This window comes from Tiliqua scincoides, chromosome 8 (genome assembly GCF_035046505.1).
Source record: "Tiliqua scincoides isolate rTilSci1 chromosome 8, rTilSci1.hap2, whole genome shotgun sequence".
Classification (NCBI taxonomy): Eukaryota; Metazoa; Chordata; class Lepidosauria; order Squamata; family Scincidae; genus Tiliqua; species Tiliqua scincoides.
In genome coordinates, this window is record NC_089828.1 from 41,640,625 (window position 1) to 41,656,763 (window position 16,139).

General features: G+C 45.3%; 1 protein-coding gene across 2 annotated transcripts in view; it reads left to right on the forward strand.

Annotated features, from left to right (window-relative positions):
- The window catches only part of RFX2 (regulatory factor X2), a 63,923-nt gene extending 48,005 nt beyond the window's left edge, over positions 1–15,918 (forward strand). For both annotated transcript variants that reach the window (XM_066634957.1, XM_066634958.1), the window contains 9 exons: positions 3,020–3,138; positions 3,585–3,697; positions 5,329–5,480; positions 7,336–7,433; positions 8,338–8,487; positions 9,735–9,943; positions 11,758–11,911; positions 15,069–15,111; positions 15,233–15,918. In XM_066634957.1, coding sequence (XP_066491054.1) covers positions 3,020–3,138; positions 3,585–3,697; positions 5,329–5,480; positions 7,336–7,433; positions 8,338–8,487; positions 9,735–9,943; positions 11,758–11,911; positions 15,069–15,111; positions 15,233–15,342 — 1,148 coding nt within the window. In that variant the 3' untranslated portion in view covers positions 15,343–15,918. The remainder of the gene's footprint in view (positions 1–3,019; positions 3,139–3,584; positions 3,698–5,328; positions 5,481–7,335; positions 7,434–8,337; positions 8,488–9,734; positions 9,944–11,757; positions 11,912–15,068; positions 15,112–15,232) is intronic.
- Positions 15,919–16,139: the final 221 nt, after the last annotated feature.

Consider the following 16,139-nt stretch of genomic DNA (forward strand, 5'->3'; position numbering starts at 1 on the left):
TAGCAAGGTTCTGGGGAGGGCAGGGAGGAGGCAGAATGGAGGCATTCCAATGTGGGGGGGAGGGTGGACAGAGGGTGGTCCTGGGGCAGGTGGAGAGCAGGAGGCGGGGCTGGGATCCAGTATATTGGATCCCAATCCCATTCCCCAAGTAGTGCAGAGTGGCTGCAAGCCACTCCCCTCTCCTCAGATTGATGCCACCTCCTGAGGTGGCGCAAGTCCGAGGAGACCTATTGGGGCTGCGTTGACTTACCCGGGGGTAAGGGGAAGAGTTTTTCTTTGCCTCCGGCTGATCCGTTTCCGTCCCCATTCTTGCCCTGGATACAGTGCAAGCCTCCCAGCCTGCCTGCCTGTTCTAGAGCAAGAGTGGATTGTGTTGTAAGTCAGAGATATTTGTGCGTCTTTCTCCCCAGTTTTTGGCTTAATTCTTTCACGTGACTTTTTTACCTGAGTTGGGGCTTTCACTTTGTCACAGTGAATGACAGCAGGGGTATGCATTTGATTTGGAAAGAATTGCACTCTGAACCAAATCACCTCTCTTTGGAGAAAGCCTAAATGAAATAAGGTCTCTCAGAAGCACTGTGTCAGAAGCACCAAAACAAAGTCACCCAAAGTCTCTGTGGTGGTTGGCTGCTTCATCTGGCTTTTCTTCCTTTTCTTTGTCTGTCTCTCCTGGAGCCCTTTCTCCCATATATGGATAGAGTCTGACAAGCAGTTAGGTCAGGAAAGGGGCAATGGTGATTGACTGCTCTGAATTGCCAGTGAAACGCATAACAGTTGAATGAAAGCTGTAAATCCATGTTTCCTTTTCTTCCTGTTCAGTATGATCCTTGGAGGGAAGTATAAACGTGTGGAAACATACAGGTCTTGGGTGCCCTTTCTGTTGGAGAACATTTGCTTCACTACCCTTGGAGCAGCAGTGTAGCTACGGGGGGGGGAACAGTAGGTATTGCAGGCACTGTAATGCGCCATGTAAGTGGCTGCTCCTGCTTGCCGTTGAAGCCATTCTAGGCAGTTGCTGTCGCTACCCTGAATGGCTCCTACGGTGAGTAGGAGGGGCCGCCTACACAGCACGTTGCAGTGCCTGCAATACCTACAGTTCTGTGACCTTCCCCCCCATAGCTATGCTACTGCCGTGGTGTGAATGTTTCCAGAAACTTTCTGTGTATTTTTTAACTAATAAATTCTGCACCAATGGTTCCTAAGTTACTCATTTCTTACCATCAAATTAATTCTATCCCTGCAAATTTCATCCAATTCCAAAATCAAATACCGTAGATACTCAGGTATAGTACGTGAAATTTTTGCCAAGTAATCAGGCTCCAATTCTCACTTCGCCTTATCTCTGGGTCAATCAGAGGGCAGAGCCTTTCAACTCTGAACAGGTTCTTTCTCCAGGCAGACAGCTGGTTAGTTGCTATAGTTACTTTCCTGGGACATTTCAGCCAAAGTTAACCTTTTATTCCCCTCCGTTCCCTTTTGCTGCTGCAACCCGCTTCCCTTTTGCAAAGGCTTTGCATTTGGCAGAGGTCTTTTTTTTTTTCTTCAAAACCAGGATGGGATCCCCTTTCCATTTGAAGCAACAATTCCCAGGCTACAATTCAATGCAGAATTACTTAAGAATAACACCCATGGAAAGCAGTGGGTCTACTTCTGAGTAAAAAGGATTGCAAATATATGCAGCTGCATCTCTCTGCTGTGAATTGAATTGCACACTCTCAGTTATGTGTTATGGGTTGTATGTTGTATGTAGAGCTTCTGGCTTAACACACCAGACACCTTAAAGGTGGATTTGATTCATGGTTCTCCTGCAGTGGTTGCCAACCTTTTTCATTTGCATATCCCTTGGCAATAATAAATTGTACCCTTCATATTAGTAAAATGTTTGTAATAATACAAGCCCTCATCTCCTCTCTATGAAAACCCAGACCATGTATTCATCATAGTGTTTTCTCTTTTTATCTGTTTGAGGAACAGAAGACTCTGCCTTTGCACTGTTTTGTACCACAGGTGTGCTGAGAAATTCTGGGTGATTGATCACTTTACATATTATGTTTCAGCTTTTTTACTGTGCTGGTTTTCAATCACTGGTTCATACATGAATTGATGACCAGAAACTAGCTGTTGGTGGGGCTTTCAAAGCCAACTAGCTACCTCCCTTCCTGCCTTGCTGGTCCTTGCAAGGCATTCTGGAGCATGACCTGCCTTTTTCTACCTTTATTCCATTCTTTTTCAAGTACCCCTAAAGGTCCTGTTGAGTGTCCCTGGGAGTACATGAATACCAGGTTGGGAACCACTGATTTACTGGTATGTTGTTTACAGTGCACTTACTCTGATAGTGTTTACAAAAGGTGGTGAAGACCAGAATTTAAATAGAATAAAAATGTATCTTATGATCTTTTACTATGTTTTTAATAAATTAGAGGCTACAGTTCTTAGGTAACAATTAGTGGTAGGTTATTTTTCAGGATCTGGCCTGGGGTAAAATCAGACAAAACTATAGTCAGACACCCCCCCTAAGTTTAACCCCCGACTTATCCAAGGGTCATAGAAAATTCCATGATTGTTGACTCAAAACCTGCCCACGACTTATCTGTGGGGTCGACTTATAGGCGAGTATCTGCGGTACTAACACTGCAGTGAATTGAAATTTGCTAAGTGAAATCAATGGGAAACAAACACTTCCAAAATGAATCAAAATTGAAATGAAGCACCCACGCAAATCAGGCATGAAATGAAGCAAATTAGATCAAATGAAACAAATCAAAATCTGAAATGATTTTTTTTTTTTTTGCACTGGATAGCTGACAGTTTGCCTTCTCATTTTACTTAGTGAATTAAGAAATTTCTACTTCTATGCCTTTGGGCCCAGTAGTGGCTTCTTTAAAAATAGTGCAAACAAACTAAAATCATCCTATAAAAGTAATAAAATGCAATAATGAAAGCATAAAAATGATCACAAGATCTATTTCCTCTCTCTCTTTCTCAAATGTTTCTCCCTGCCATCCCCTGTATCCCACAGATGTCACCCGTGTCCTTCCTGAATTTCCAGCCCTTGACTTGGAAAATATCCTCCTGCAGGAGGGAATCTCTCTCAACGATGTCAAAACACTTCAGATCGTCTACAGGCGACACTGTGAGGTGATTATAGAACCAGGCAGCCACCTTTAGGCATGGTTGCCGTGATAGGTCCAGGACAGGTCAGTGTCAGTTTGTGGGGCCTGCAACATATCTTGTGAAAATCCTGCTGGAAATGTCTCTATTTGCTGAACTACAATTCCCATGGTTTCTTAGGATGGAAGCTGGTGTTATTTTATGTGGCACCATTTGTAGGCAAGGTGCTTTACACATAGCAAACAAAACACTGAGAAGACATATTCCTTGCCCCAAAGAATCACATATTCCTTGCTCCAAAGAGTCTAAAAATGGGTGTGGTAAGAAAGGGAGGGATGTTGAAGCAAGGATAAGCTGGGAAGAATATATGATTATTTCTTATGCATGTACTTAAGACTTGGGCCAAAGGCTTCACAGAAAAGGCAATAAATAAATCCTCCTGGAAGGTCTTAGGAGTCATCTGTCTGTTTTAGGCCAGCATAGATGTCGTGATGAACCTTCAGTTCCAATACATCGAAAAGCTTTGGCAGTCCTTCTGGAATTCAAAGACTGCCTCCAGCGAAACCAACCTTGCTGTTCCTTCTAGGTAAGATCTCTCTGAACAACCAGAAAACAAACCCCAAAATCAATATATTGAATATTCTTCATTAAGAACAATACACTTCTGCCCTAATAATCATGATTATGGCTCTCCAGGCATTGTGTGTAGTCTGAGTGGAAACCCTCAAATGATTGGAATGTTGGATGCAGCATTCTCCAGAACGAGGTTGCAGAGCCAGATTTTTGGTTGTGTGATTTACAGTTTCATTGTTTCCTGTTTAAATTTTATTTATTTATTTAAAAGATTTTTATCCTACCTTTCCTCTGCCAGAGCAGATGTCCAATTTATAGAAAAAGAATTGAATAAATACAATTTATAAAAAACAATGAATAAACTCAAAAATAAATAAATAAAAATATAAAAAACCAACTGGAGGAGGGCAAAACTATTAATACTGAAGGAACTGCTGTAGATGCACAGGAGGCAGACAACCCAAATGCCAAATGAAATAAAAAGGTTTTGAGCCCTCACCAAAACACCATGAGGGAGGGGGTAGATCTTAATTCCCTCTGTAGGGAGTTCCAGAATTGCGGTACCACTACCAAAAGGCTTGTCCCCATGCCGCCATCCCCCCAGCTAGGAAGAAGGGCGGCACTCACAGGAAAGCCCCCTCAGATGACCTAAGAGGGTGCTGGAAAATATGGAAGAAAGTGATCCCTCAGGTAACCTGGCCCCAAACCTTAAATAAAGTTCAAATAAGGTTCTAAAAGTTACCATTCTGTGCATGTTCAAAGGCACCCTTCTTTTGAATCCATTTTTTAAAAAGTGGTTTCCTGTCAGAAGGGAAAGGCTCTCTGCATGTACTCACTGGAACTTTGTTCATGGATCTTTTTAGAAATAAAAGTGTTTCGTTTGGTGGGAGGGGGAATTCTGAACATGATCAGAAGATGTCTGCCTAAGGGCGCAATCCTAACCCACTTTCCAACACCGACATAAGGGCAATGCAGCTCCTAGGTGAGGAAACAAACATTCCCTTCCTTTGAGGAGGCCACCGTGAGTGCCCCCCAACTGCAAAATGCAGCACACGTCCGATTGGCACCACAATGCCAGTGCTAGAAAGTGGGTTAGGATTTGGGCCCAAGTTGCTGTGATTTAAGAAAAGAAAATGTGTCTGTTTTAGTTCAATAACTGATGTAAACACTTGCACAAGATGGTAGCAAGCAATTCAATATAAATGAAGACAAGTTGCACATGCAATGGGATGCAGGTTGCAGGGGATACCCTTTGCACCCTTGAACAAACTGAGGCTTGTGGGAGGTGAAATTATAGTGAAAACCAGTAACATACCTATGAATGCAAAGGCAGACTATATATGGCAGTAAATAAAGATTTGGCTGTGGCAGGCACTCAGAACCACAAAGCTACTTCTGCATACTGTTTCCATTCTTCAAGCACAGGTCCTTTTTTGGCTGCCACAGTAAATGCTCTCTCCTTCCTCCATCCATGGCAAGTTCAGTAAGCTCTACCAAGATCGCTTGCTCTGCTAGGAGTCGTCAGCCTCTGCACATTTTAAAACTGCCCCAGACTGTCCTATTTTTAATCCTGTGAAAATTGCAAGGTTCTGACTGTGGATGGTGCTGCTGACCTTGCCATTCTGCCTTCCTCATCCCATGCAGCGAAGAGCCATGTGAAGCTGTCATCCCAAAGCACAAGCTGATCACCATGTGCAAATATGACCCCATCATGAAGTGGATGCGGAGCTGTGACCACATACTGTACCAAGCCCTGGTGGAGATCCTCATTCCAGATGTTCTTCGGCCTGTGCCCAGTGAGTACAGAGGGCCCAGCAACACTCACTCTTGCTTTGTGCGTATGTGCTAGTTTTCTTGGAGACGGGGCCAGAACTCAGTGGATGAGAACCTGTTTTGCAAGCATTTAGTCTCTACTATTTTTAGGTAGGAGTAAGGAAAGACCCTTGTCTGAAACTTTGGAGAGCTCCTGCCAGGCAGTGCAGATTAAGCTGAGCTAGATGGACCAGTGATCCAACTCAGTAGAAGACAGTTTCCTATCACTATTCTCTTGAATGATCTGCAGGGTCTTTTTGTTTTCCCCATCCATATCAAGCTACTAGTTCTTAACCTTAAAAAAACTTTATGAACTTTCTTTGTCCAAAATTAAGATAAAACATTATTGTTAAAGAGAAAATATACAATTAAAAATAATATACAGGTGTATCCCAGTATCTGCGGATTCAGTATCCATGGTTTCAGTTATCCACATTTCCACAGATACCGGGGATGCCTTTTAAAAAGATAGGGAAAGTGAAGGATAATACTAAAAATAGCTCTGCTTACCATAGTGCAGCATAACCACTGCATTTTCAGGACTGCAGGCAATCTTCCAAGCTGCCTGCAGCCTCTTCCTGGTCGCGCCAAGGCTCTTTCTTTCAATGTTGCCCCAGAATGCTTTGCTACCAGCAATGAATTCCGGGGCAACAATGAATGGAAGGAGGATCCTCAGCTCAACCAGGAAGAGGTGCAAACAGCTCAGAAGTTTGCCTGCAGCCCTGGAAATGCAGCAGTTTGGCTGTGCTATGGTAAACAGAGCTATTTTTAGTGTTCTCCTACACATTTTTAAAGAGTATCCCTGGTATCCACACATCCCTGGTATAGCGGCACTCCTATATACAGGCATGCCTGTATATCAGTGGTTCTCAAACTCTCTGGGAGGGTTTGAGAGCCACTCTTTGCTGCAGGCAACGGGGACAGGGGGAAGGCAGAGAAGCAATGCTCAGCATCGCGCCTCTGATCTGGGCGCAGGAGCTCGCTGCCACTCACCCCCTGCCTGCAGCAGCCTCCCGGGGGTTGGGGGAGCCTGGCGCCAGCCTCAGCACGGCTCCCCATGCAGCGCAGAGCCCTCCAGAAGACAATCACGACCACATCCTGTTTCACGATCATGAAACTGGAAGTGGTTGCGATTGTCTTCTGGAGGGCTCTGTGCTGAGCATCGTGTCTCTGCCTTCCCCCCCACTCCTCCCCTTAAGGGAGAAATACCCAGGGCTCTCGGGCTGGGGCGTCGTGACGTCCCAGTCTGAAAACCACTGCCATATATAATAAGAGAGAAGTCTTTTTCTTCAATCACCTATCAAAGCAATGAAGGATGAACAAAAAGCAAAAAGAAGGGTAGGATAATCACAGTAATGGCTGAATCATATCCTGCGGCAGTCTTCACAGTGAGCCACTAAAGCAGCATCTACTACATCCTGCGGGCCTGCTGGGGACCAGGCTAGCTGGGAAAAGTAAGTAAAGAAAAACATTTCTTACCTTCTTGGTCTCTGCCCGGTCCCTTGTGGGACTCCTCAAAGATATGCCAGCTCTTTTGCCAGCTCTTGAGCAGCTTCTGGGGACATGTCTAGACTGGGAATTGGTTTTTGGATGTGATGGGTACCACTGCTACCGAGATCCACCCCGGCCACTACACTGCACTGTCTCTCTTACACCACCTGGTTTCACTTTTTCTGTGCTTTCTTTCTACAGTTAATCTTCTTTTCCTAATCTGCACATTAAAATTAATTTTATATAAGGCATAAAAAAAAAGAAGAAAATGAGGAATGCAGTGACATTTACAAGTTAAGCACTGAAAATCCGTTGACATCTCTGAATATCTAGCTTTGCTCCCTGCAGGCACTCTGACACAGGCCATCCGCAATTTCGCCAAGAGTTTAGAAGGGTGGCTAATAAATGCCATGAGCGAGTTTCCCCAGCAGATCGTACAGACAAAGGTAAGCCACAGGCGTGCTGAGAGAGTTAGTATACCAATTTCTCACTCTCTCATGAACAAGCTCTACAAGTTGGGGTAGATGAGGAAAAAATGCTAGTTTTTGTTTCCCTTTTTCTTGTCAATTCTTTTGCTGTATATATAGTCATGTATAAGTCAAAAAAACTTCTGCCTTAAAATTGACCCTGAAAACCTGGGTCGACTTATGCGTGGATCAGTGCAGTGAGCCTTCTCGGCTTGGTGAGAAGAGCTGCTTGATGAGGTGGGGGGGGGACTGGGCTGAGAAGTGGGACATGCGGAGTGGGGAGGAAAAAAGAGGTATTTTACTCTGTTCTGAAGCAGCACAGAAATGGAATTATTTTCCAAATGGGAAGGGAGGTGAAGGAGCTTGTGAGAGTTGTATTCTTTGTGAGGGCAATGGAGGTAATATTCTCTTGACAAACCTACAACTCCCATAACCTCCTTCATCTTTCTTCCTGTTTGGAGAATAGCTGTTTCAGAACAGTCATTTTTTCAGGGTCTGGCCTAAGGTAAAGTTAGACAAAATTATCTAATTCAAAGATTTTCATACCCTTAAGTTTCATGCCCTTCATCTTATCCACGGGTCATAGCAAATTCCATGATTTTTGGCTTCAAGCTTGCCTTTGACTTATCCATGAGATCAACTTATACATGGATGTATACAGTAGATTGTGAGTTGCATGGAGCAAGAACCCCCTTGTTTTTTATTGATGGTGGTTTTCTATAAAATGTCACGCGCAGTGAGGCTATTCAAGAATACTAGGTGCTGGAAAGGAGGAACAAAAGTAAAAGAAGTGTGTTTTCTCCATCTCTTGGTGTTTGTCCCTGTGAATTAAGAGTAACTTCACATTTTTAGCATCTGATGTCACGTCTGCTCCATTCCACAGGTGGGCGTGGTGAGCGCATTCGCGCAGACCCTGCGGAGATATACCTCTCTCAATCACTTAGCGCAAGCAGCTCGCGCTGTCCTCCAGAACACCTCCCAGATCAACCAAATGCTCAGTGACCTCAACCGGGTAGATTTCGCAAATGTGCAGGTGATTCTTCTGGCTTCAGGTTTGGGGGGCTGTGTCGACTTTGTCCAGTGCTTTCCCTTTTAAAGGATGTTTCAAAAGGAGGCCATTTCTCAAATTTTGTGAATGGGTTTGATTTCTTTATTTGGCTTGATTTCTATTATATTGATATTTTTGTAAGTCATCTTGAGTCATTTTTTAAAGTATATTAATAAATAATTATAATGTATAGACCTTCTCCACAACTTTGACTAATATACACGGTGTCCACAAAAACACTCCCTGATTTCAAACAGGTATAACATGCAACTTTATTGTAATAATCTTTCAGTTAGTAGCTTCAGATGCAGAATTTCATTCAGTTTCATGTGGTATAGGGTAGCATTAAAGGCACTCAATGTGCGTCCCTCTGGTTGCTCGGCAAACATCGATGCGATAGTCCAGTTCAGTCCAGACGCTCTGCAGCATATTATTAATTATTAACAGTATTTATATACCGCTTTTCAACTAAAAGTTCACAAAGCGGTTTACAGAGAAAAATCAAATAACTAAATGGCTCCCTGTCCCAAAAGGGCTCACAATCTAAAAAGATGCAAAATGAATACCAGCAGACAGCCACTAGAACAGACAGTGCTGGGGTGAGGTGGGCCAGTTACTCTCCCCCTGCTAAAAAAAGGAGCACCCACTTGAAAAAGTGCCTCTTACCCAATTAGCAGGGGTTAATATCTGGAGTTATCATGCGAACTGCTTCAGTGATCGAAACTTTTCAGCTCCTCCAGGGTTGTACGTAGTGGTAGTACGTAAACTGTGCTCTTCACGTACCCCCAAAGAAAGAAGTCACAAACAGTTAGGTCCAGTGACCTCGCAGGCCACTTGCAGAACACCTGATCATCTCGTCCAGCAGGACCAATCCATCTGTTTGGCAGGTGCTCATTGAGAAATCTCCTGACAGCGAGATGCCAGTGCGGCAGAGCACCATCTTGCTGGAAAAGGTAGTCATCACCCTCAGCAGCTAGTTGTGGAAACATCCAATTGGTCAGCATCTCCAGGTAACTTTGACCAGTAACAGTTCCTCCCTCAAAGAAGAAAGGGCCATACACTGTCCTCTCTGATACGGCAGAAATGAAATAACTGTTGTTAATCGGTTCACAACATGTTTATCAATATATTTGAATTAGTTCAGATATCATAACATCGTGAAATCAGGGAGTGTTTTTGTGGAAACCCTGTATTTTAGAATCCATATACTTTTTTTTCTTTGCCCTGACCAGGAGCAAGCCTCGTGGGTGTGCCAGTGTGAAGAGGGATTGGTGCAGAAACTGGAGCAGGATTTCAAACTGACCCTCCAGCAGCAGAGCTCTCTGGACCAGTGGGCCAGCTGGCTCAACAATGTGGTAACCCAGGTTCTGAAGCACCATGAAGGGGGGCCCAGCTTTTCAAAAGCTGCCAGGCAGTTCTTGCTGAAGTGGTCCTTTTACAGGTAAGCCTCAGATGTATTGGTGCCACCTCTGTCAAGACAGAGCCTTTCTCCTGGACATACTAGTTTTCTGTATGCAGAGACCTTGAATACTCCTCCGTACAAAGATATCCCCTGCACAGAGAAAACTAGCATGTCAAGGAGAAGATTTCTACTCTCTGACATGCTAGTTTTCTCTGGGTAGGGATTTTATCTTTATTTTTGGTATGGAGAAGCATTCAGTCACATAACTCCCACCTTTAGTCTCTGAAGTGATATAGGCTGTTGAGAGCGATCTCTGTTCACCCCGGGGCAGTGTCTCCTCTAGTGGCTGCTGCGAGTGTTTCTTCTGCATCTTTTTTTTCTTTTCAATTTTTTTCATCTTTCAAGATTGAGGTCCACTTATTTATTTATTTTTGCTGTGTAAACCATTTTGTGAATGTCTCTTTTGTTGAAGAGTAGTATATAAATACTTGTGATAACAGAGATGATGATGCCTCCAGGAAGCCCACAAGCAACGCATGAAGTAATGCCCTGGTCCCCCCCCCCGCATTCAGTCGAGGTATGCTGCCTCTGCACCTGGAGATCCCATTTAGCCCCTACAGCTAATTGCTGCTGACCAGCTTCTCCTCCTTCACTGATGTGTCTAACACATCTTTTAAAGCCACCTAAGCTAGCAACCATTATTGTCACTATCACAATGCACTTTCCCAAGAATAAGAGAGCAGGCCCTAAGAGTTTCACAATTTAGAAATATAGTGTTGGCATCCTTCAGTCTCGGAAGACTATGGTGTCACACTCTGAATGGTGGTTCTGGAACAGAGTGTCCTCTCCAGTGCGCGAAGCCTGGGTAAAGTAGGTATGGAGGATAGGCTGTTACCCATGCAGCAAATCCCCCCTCTCCACGTCGCTGAAATGGTCCAATGGAAAGGCAGAGGCCAATACGGTTGGTTCCAGCGGCGTCGCAGGAGTTGCCAGAACGTGACTGTGTTCAGCCATGAACTGCCTCAGGGACTCCGGCTCCGGATTTTGCCTTCAGGTTGACTCCTGAAGCCTTTTCCATAACTGGATGTAGCCACAAGGCAGTGGAGGTTTGGAATCAGAGTTTTCCTTCTCTCAGATGAGCTGCCTTCCCAGGCTGACGAGTCCCATCTACCCGGTGGCTGTTTAGTCACCTCTTACGACAAGTACAGCCAAACTGAGGGCCTATTCTTATCCCCAGCCCCCAGGGGGAGAATATATAGTGGGCCCTCAATATTCACGGGGGATCCATTCCAGGACCCCTCATGGATAATGAATTCCATGGATAACATAATCTATGGGGAGGCCTATGCTGGCAAGCTGCAAGTGCCTTCTGGTTGTGTCCAGGAGGCCTGCTGAGGCGCATGGAGGATTCCTGTGCCTGCCTCAGGCCTCCCAGAAGCGACTGGATGGCACTTCAAGTCTTTTCGTAAACTGGAAATGCTCTCCAGTCACATCTAGGAGGCCTTCTGAGCTGTGGTGAGGCTTCCCTGCGCCTCAGAACATCTCCTGGGCACCACTTCTGGTTGCTTCCTGGAGATCCCCTGAGGCCTCAGCAATGGGCTCAGCAACATAGATGTTGAAGCTTGTGGGTGCCAAGCCTGTAGATAAGGAGCGCCCACTGTAGACACATTGAAGACAAGAGGGAAAAGGGGGGAAACTAAAACAAAAATAAACAGGAGACAAATATAGTTATTGGAGGTACACAGACTTAAGTTTAATTACAGAGGAGCATGGCAGCCATCACTGCCATCTTGTAACAGCCAATCTCAGCAGTTTGCTCTGTACTGTGTGGACCATTTTGTGTTTCCCTGAAGCTCCATGGTGATTCGGGACCTAACACTGCGCAGCGCTGCCAGCTTCGGCTCCTTCCACCTGATCCGCCTACTCTATGATGAATACATGTTTTACCTGGTGGAGCATCGCGTTGCTGAAGCAACGGGGGAGACGCCCATTGCTGTAATGGGAGAGGTGAGAACTGATAGGGGCCTGAATTGGCCTAGAACAGAAAGAACACCAAAGCCATCCTTGGCTGCTGGAGGCTGTCAGAAGGCGTGGCACAAAGGGAGTCTTTTCTGTCACTGGACTGTGTTTTCTCCCCTGGTTCCGGGGGTATACAGCTGGAAAAAATCCAACAGGAGCCACAGTCTGTCTCTCTGCCATCTCACCTTCCCCACAGTCAAGGTGTTTGCATGCCTAGTAGGAAGTTCACTCCTGTGATCACAACCCAGCAATAGGCAATTTTGAGTTGACAGTGGGAAGGCCTACTTGGGCACATGCCAGAGTCCTTGGCGATCTGCCCCATGGCTGCTACTCAGCTTGTGCCAGGCCAAAGTTCCCCTTAGAAAAAAAATCATGAGATGTGCAGTGGCTCTAGAATTTCAGAGTGGACTTTTTGGCTACAATGAGTCTGGCAGCTGCCAAAGGGGCTCTCTCAGGAGCACTTTCGAGTCTCTGGGAGCAACCTCTGATGGCTGCTGGGAGAGGAGAGAGGAAAAATGTGTCCCTCTGCAGGCCAGTGGGGTTGTATGCTGGGTTGCCATATGGGAGCATTCCAGGGTGGCAGGGAGGTGGACTGTCCCCCAGTCAAGGATGAGCCCATCCTTGGGGTAAGGTAAATTGCTTGGCAAGCTGGTGAGGGGTAAGGGGTGGGAAGAGAGTGGGATGTGTGAGGTGTGTGGAAAAATGTCTGGACCCAGGCTGCTTTCCAAGGCCCAGAGGATCCTGGCACCAACCCTGCAAGTTGGGGTCTTCAGGGAAGAGCCCTGGAAACTGTAAACCAATTAGTGGTTAGTGGGTATAGCAGTTTTCATTTGTGTATTCAGTGTCCCAGATTCATTCTAGCCAATCCATAGCAGTTGGATCTTCTGACTTTTTCCACAAGGCTGCAATCTTATTTGAGCCACTATCAATAAATATATCAGCAATTCCTACGTGTCATTTAAGACCAACCCTTTCCAGTACCATAACAACAAGGTTTTGAGGTCAAATGACAATTCACAACCCAGTCCATTTTGAATTATTTTAGTACCTTCTTCCAAAATTACATTATAAACTGATGCCTCTCTAAAACATATGCATTAAATCTGCACCCAATAATCCATGTCTCTATTAACTGCTGATCGGGTGGGCCGTGCCCTCCCTATGCCTATTAACATACTTTTGAACCTTACTGGGGCAAAAATAATCTTCTTTATACAGGTCACTATAAGCATTCAAACTTATGTTTGATGTTAAGGCAGGCTGCTGGCCTCCTTCCTGCTTCGTGTTCGCGTCAATCTAGTTTTCTTCAAGTATTCAGGTTGTCAGCAGCCTGCCTTAATGTCGCTATAAGCTTGAATGCTTATAACAACCTGTAAAAGGGAAGATAATTTTCACCCTGATAAGGTTCTAAACTACCTTAATGGGGGCAGGGCCATGGAGACAGGGTTCCCCTGTATCCATGGTTTCTGTATCTGCAGGAGGAGAGGCTGGAATGGATCCCCTGCAGATACAGGGGCCTCTATGTATAACTGAATGCACTTATATCTTGATTAAAAGGGATTTATCTGTGAATTTAATGTTGGGTTAATTTTCATTTACTTCTGTTTAATTGACTCCTATATAATAAAAATTAATTTTTTAAAAAGTGGTTTTCAAACTGGTCTAGAAAAACTTTAAGAACTTTGGAAAGTTCTTGGGAGTTCCTCAGTTTGAAGATCAGTAATGGTGGACAAGTTTCCAAAAGAACAGCTTTGCTGCCCTCTGCTGATGATCCCTAAAATTAGTTGCAGGAATGCTCAGGGAAGCCTTCTCAATTCACAGTTGGCCTGCACCCTGCAGAACGGAATACAGGTGAGCCTCGGTATCCGCGGGGGGATACCGCGGGTATCTTAGACCCCCTGTGGATACTGAAATTTGTGGATAAGCAAATCCACAATTTTGGCCCCTTAAGCCCTATGGTGGGAACCAGAGCACTCTGGAGGGCGGCCACCTGTGGCCTCTGTGGGCTTCAGAATAGCCAGCCCAAAAACGCAATGTTCGGTTTCCTGAGGGAAGCCAGAAGTAATGTTTTAATGCCTTTTAAGGCGTTCTGAGGTCTGGGGAAGCCCCAGAGGGCTTTCCTGGTCCTTAGAATGCCCTAAAAGACATATAAACATCACTTCTAGTTTCCCTTGGGAAACCAGAAGTCTCATTTTTGTGCCTGAAATGGCCATTCTGAAGCCCGCAGAGAGGGCTGGATGTAAAGCTGTGGATGTAAAATCCACAAATAAGCAGGCTCCACCTGTATGCTCCGTACAGCAGGAGTGGATAGATTGTTTCCAGTAGACCGCTTTGAGCCTCCTGGGTGCTGGAATTCTTGCAAAGAGTGCTGAATGATGCTGCAATTCTATCCACACTTACTGGGAGTAAGCACCATTGGCTATAATGGGGTTTACTTCTGATTAGACATACGTAGAATTGGGCTCTTTGTTATAGGGAAGAGTATAATTAGGTTTGTCTACTTAATATACTGCACTATCAATGTGCATTGTGCTCTACAGAGGTATAAGATGACAGGTCCCTGCCCCAAGGAGCTTACAGTCTATTTCAGGGGTATCCAAACATTTTGGCAGGAGGGCCACATCTTCTCTCTGACGCTGTGTGGGGCCAGGAAAAAAAAAAGAATTAATTTACATTTCAAATTTGAATAAATTTACATAATCGAATATATTAGTGATGCAATATATATGAATGAATGAAGGTCTTGCAATAGCTCAAGGACTATAAAAGGTCTTGCACAAAGCAAGGCCAGCCTTTCCTCTGCGGCCGCTGCTGCATCACAAATGTGTAACAGCAAGCAATGGAGGGAGCCCTTGTCCCACAGCTCGCGCAAGAGGTCTAACAGTTGGCTGTCACGCTGAGAGCAGTTGCATCGGGCCAGTGCGAGCTCGAGCAAGTCTCTGGAGGAACAGAGGCTCAGATGGTACTCCCTGTCTCTGCAGTACCCATCAAAGCAGACCATTCCAGGCTAGAAGTTCCTTCACCAGTAGGCAGCATTAATTGATTAGAAGTTTAGGATTGCCAGTGAGCGTTGGGGATGGGCGTGAAGGTTATGGAAGCCCTCTAAGGCCCTTCATTCACCTCCACTTTCTTCTTGCTCTTTCAGTTCAGTGATCTCACATCCATGTCCCCGTGGCTGCTGGATAAAGGTATTTGTCAGCCCAATACTTCCCCCCCCCATTTTAGTATGGAGGAAATTTTGCAGTCTGGACTGTGTGGATTCTCTTTGGAGTCTGAGGGTGCTTTTTTCTCCCTTTCCTGCTCCCACAGATGACATCAGCGACTTGGGTAGTGAGGCGGAAGTGGATTCTCAAAGTGCCAGCGAACCACTTGTGAAACGTGAGCGCAGCGATCCTGGCCCCTCATTGCAGGAGATCTAGGTGCACGGGATATGATGTACCGTTTGTTCTAACTCTGCGAAAATTCCAAAGCTTCCTGGAACTCCAAAGCCCGGATTTCCAGCTCCTCCACAATACTAGTGCCTCTTAGTTTCTCTTAACATTTATTTGCCTTCACAGAAGGGCCAGAGGTGGCATTGCAGCCGGGCTACGTGGCTGGCTGTGTTGGAGCAGTGACCAGCAATGCAAATCTGACACAGCTCCCACTGCTTTGCCCAGTGGCCAGCTTTTCTTTGAAGGAACACCTGGCCTCTTCCGTGATGAAGCGACGCTTGCTCTCTCACGCTCTCTCAGCCTTAATTGACTTACTGACCGGATTGCAGAACTGTTTGAGAGCCTCAGCGATGGGGGGGGCAGTGGCAGCAACTGAAATTTCATCTCTTCTTCAGGTTTCTCGAAACACCACTGTGCTACGGATCCGCTTTGTTCCCCACAGAATCCGTTCCCCTACATTGCGCCTCATGAGGGCGGAAATGGGTGTAGGGTGAACCCCCACCCCTAATTGCCAAATAAATTTACACTGTGGGAGGAAGTATGTTGTTTTCTCCCCCCGCTAAATGTTGGTGTGTTACAAGAGCTCTGTGTTTTTATGTGTTTGTTTATTCTTTTAATATATCGCCTTCCTGCCAAGGTAGTTTACATATTATAGTACACTAATTCCCTAAGAGAGTTACTCGTTCCATTCTGGAGGTTTGTTTGGAAGTCAGAACATACGTATGTTGAAACAACTGGTTCTTGCCAACCCATTGCTATCACACCTGTACAAAAGCATCGCAACG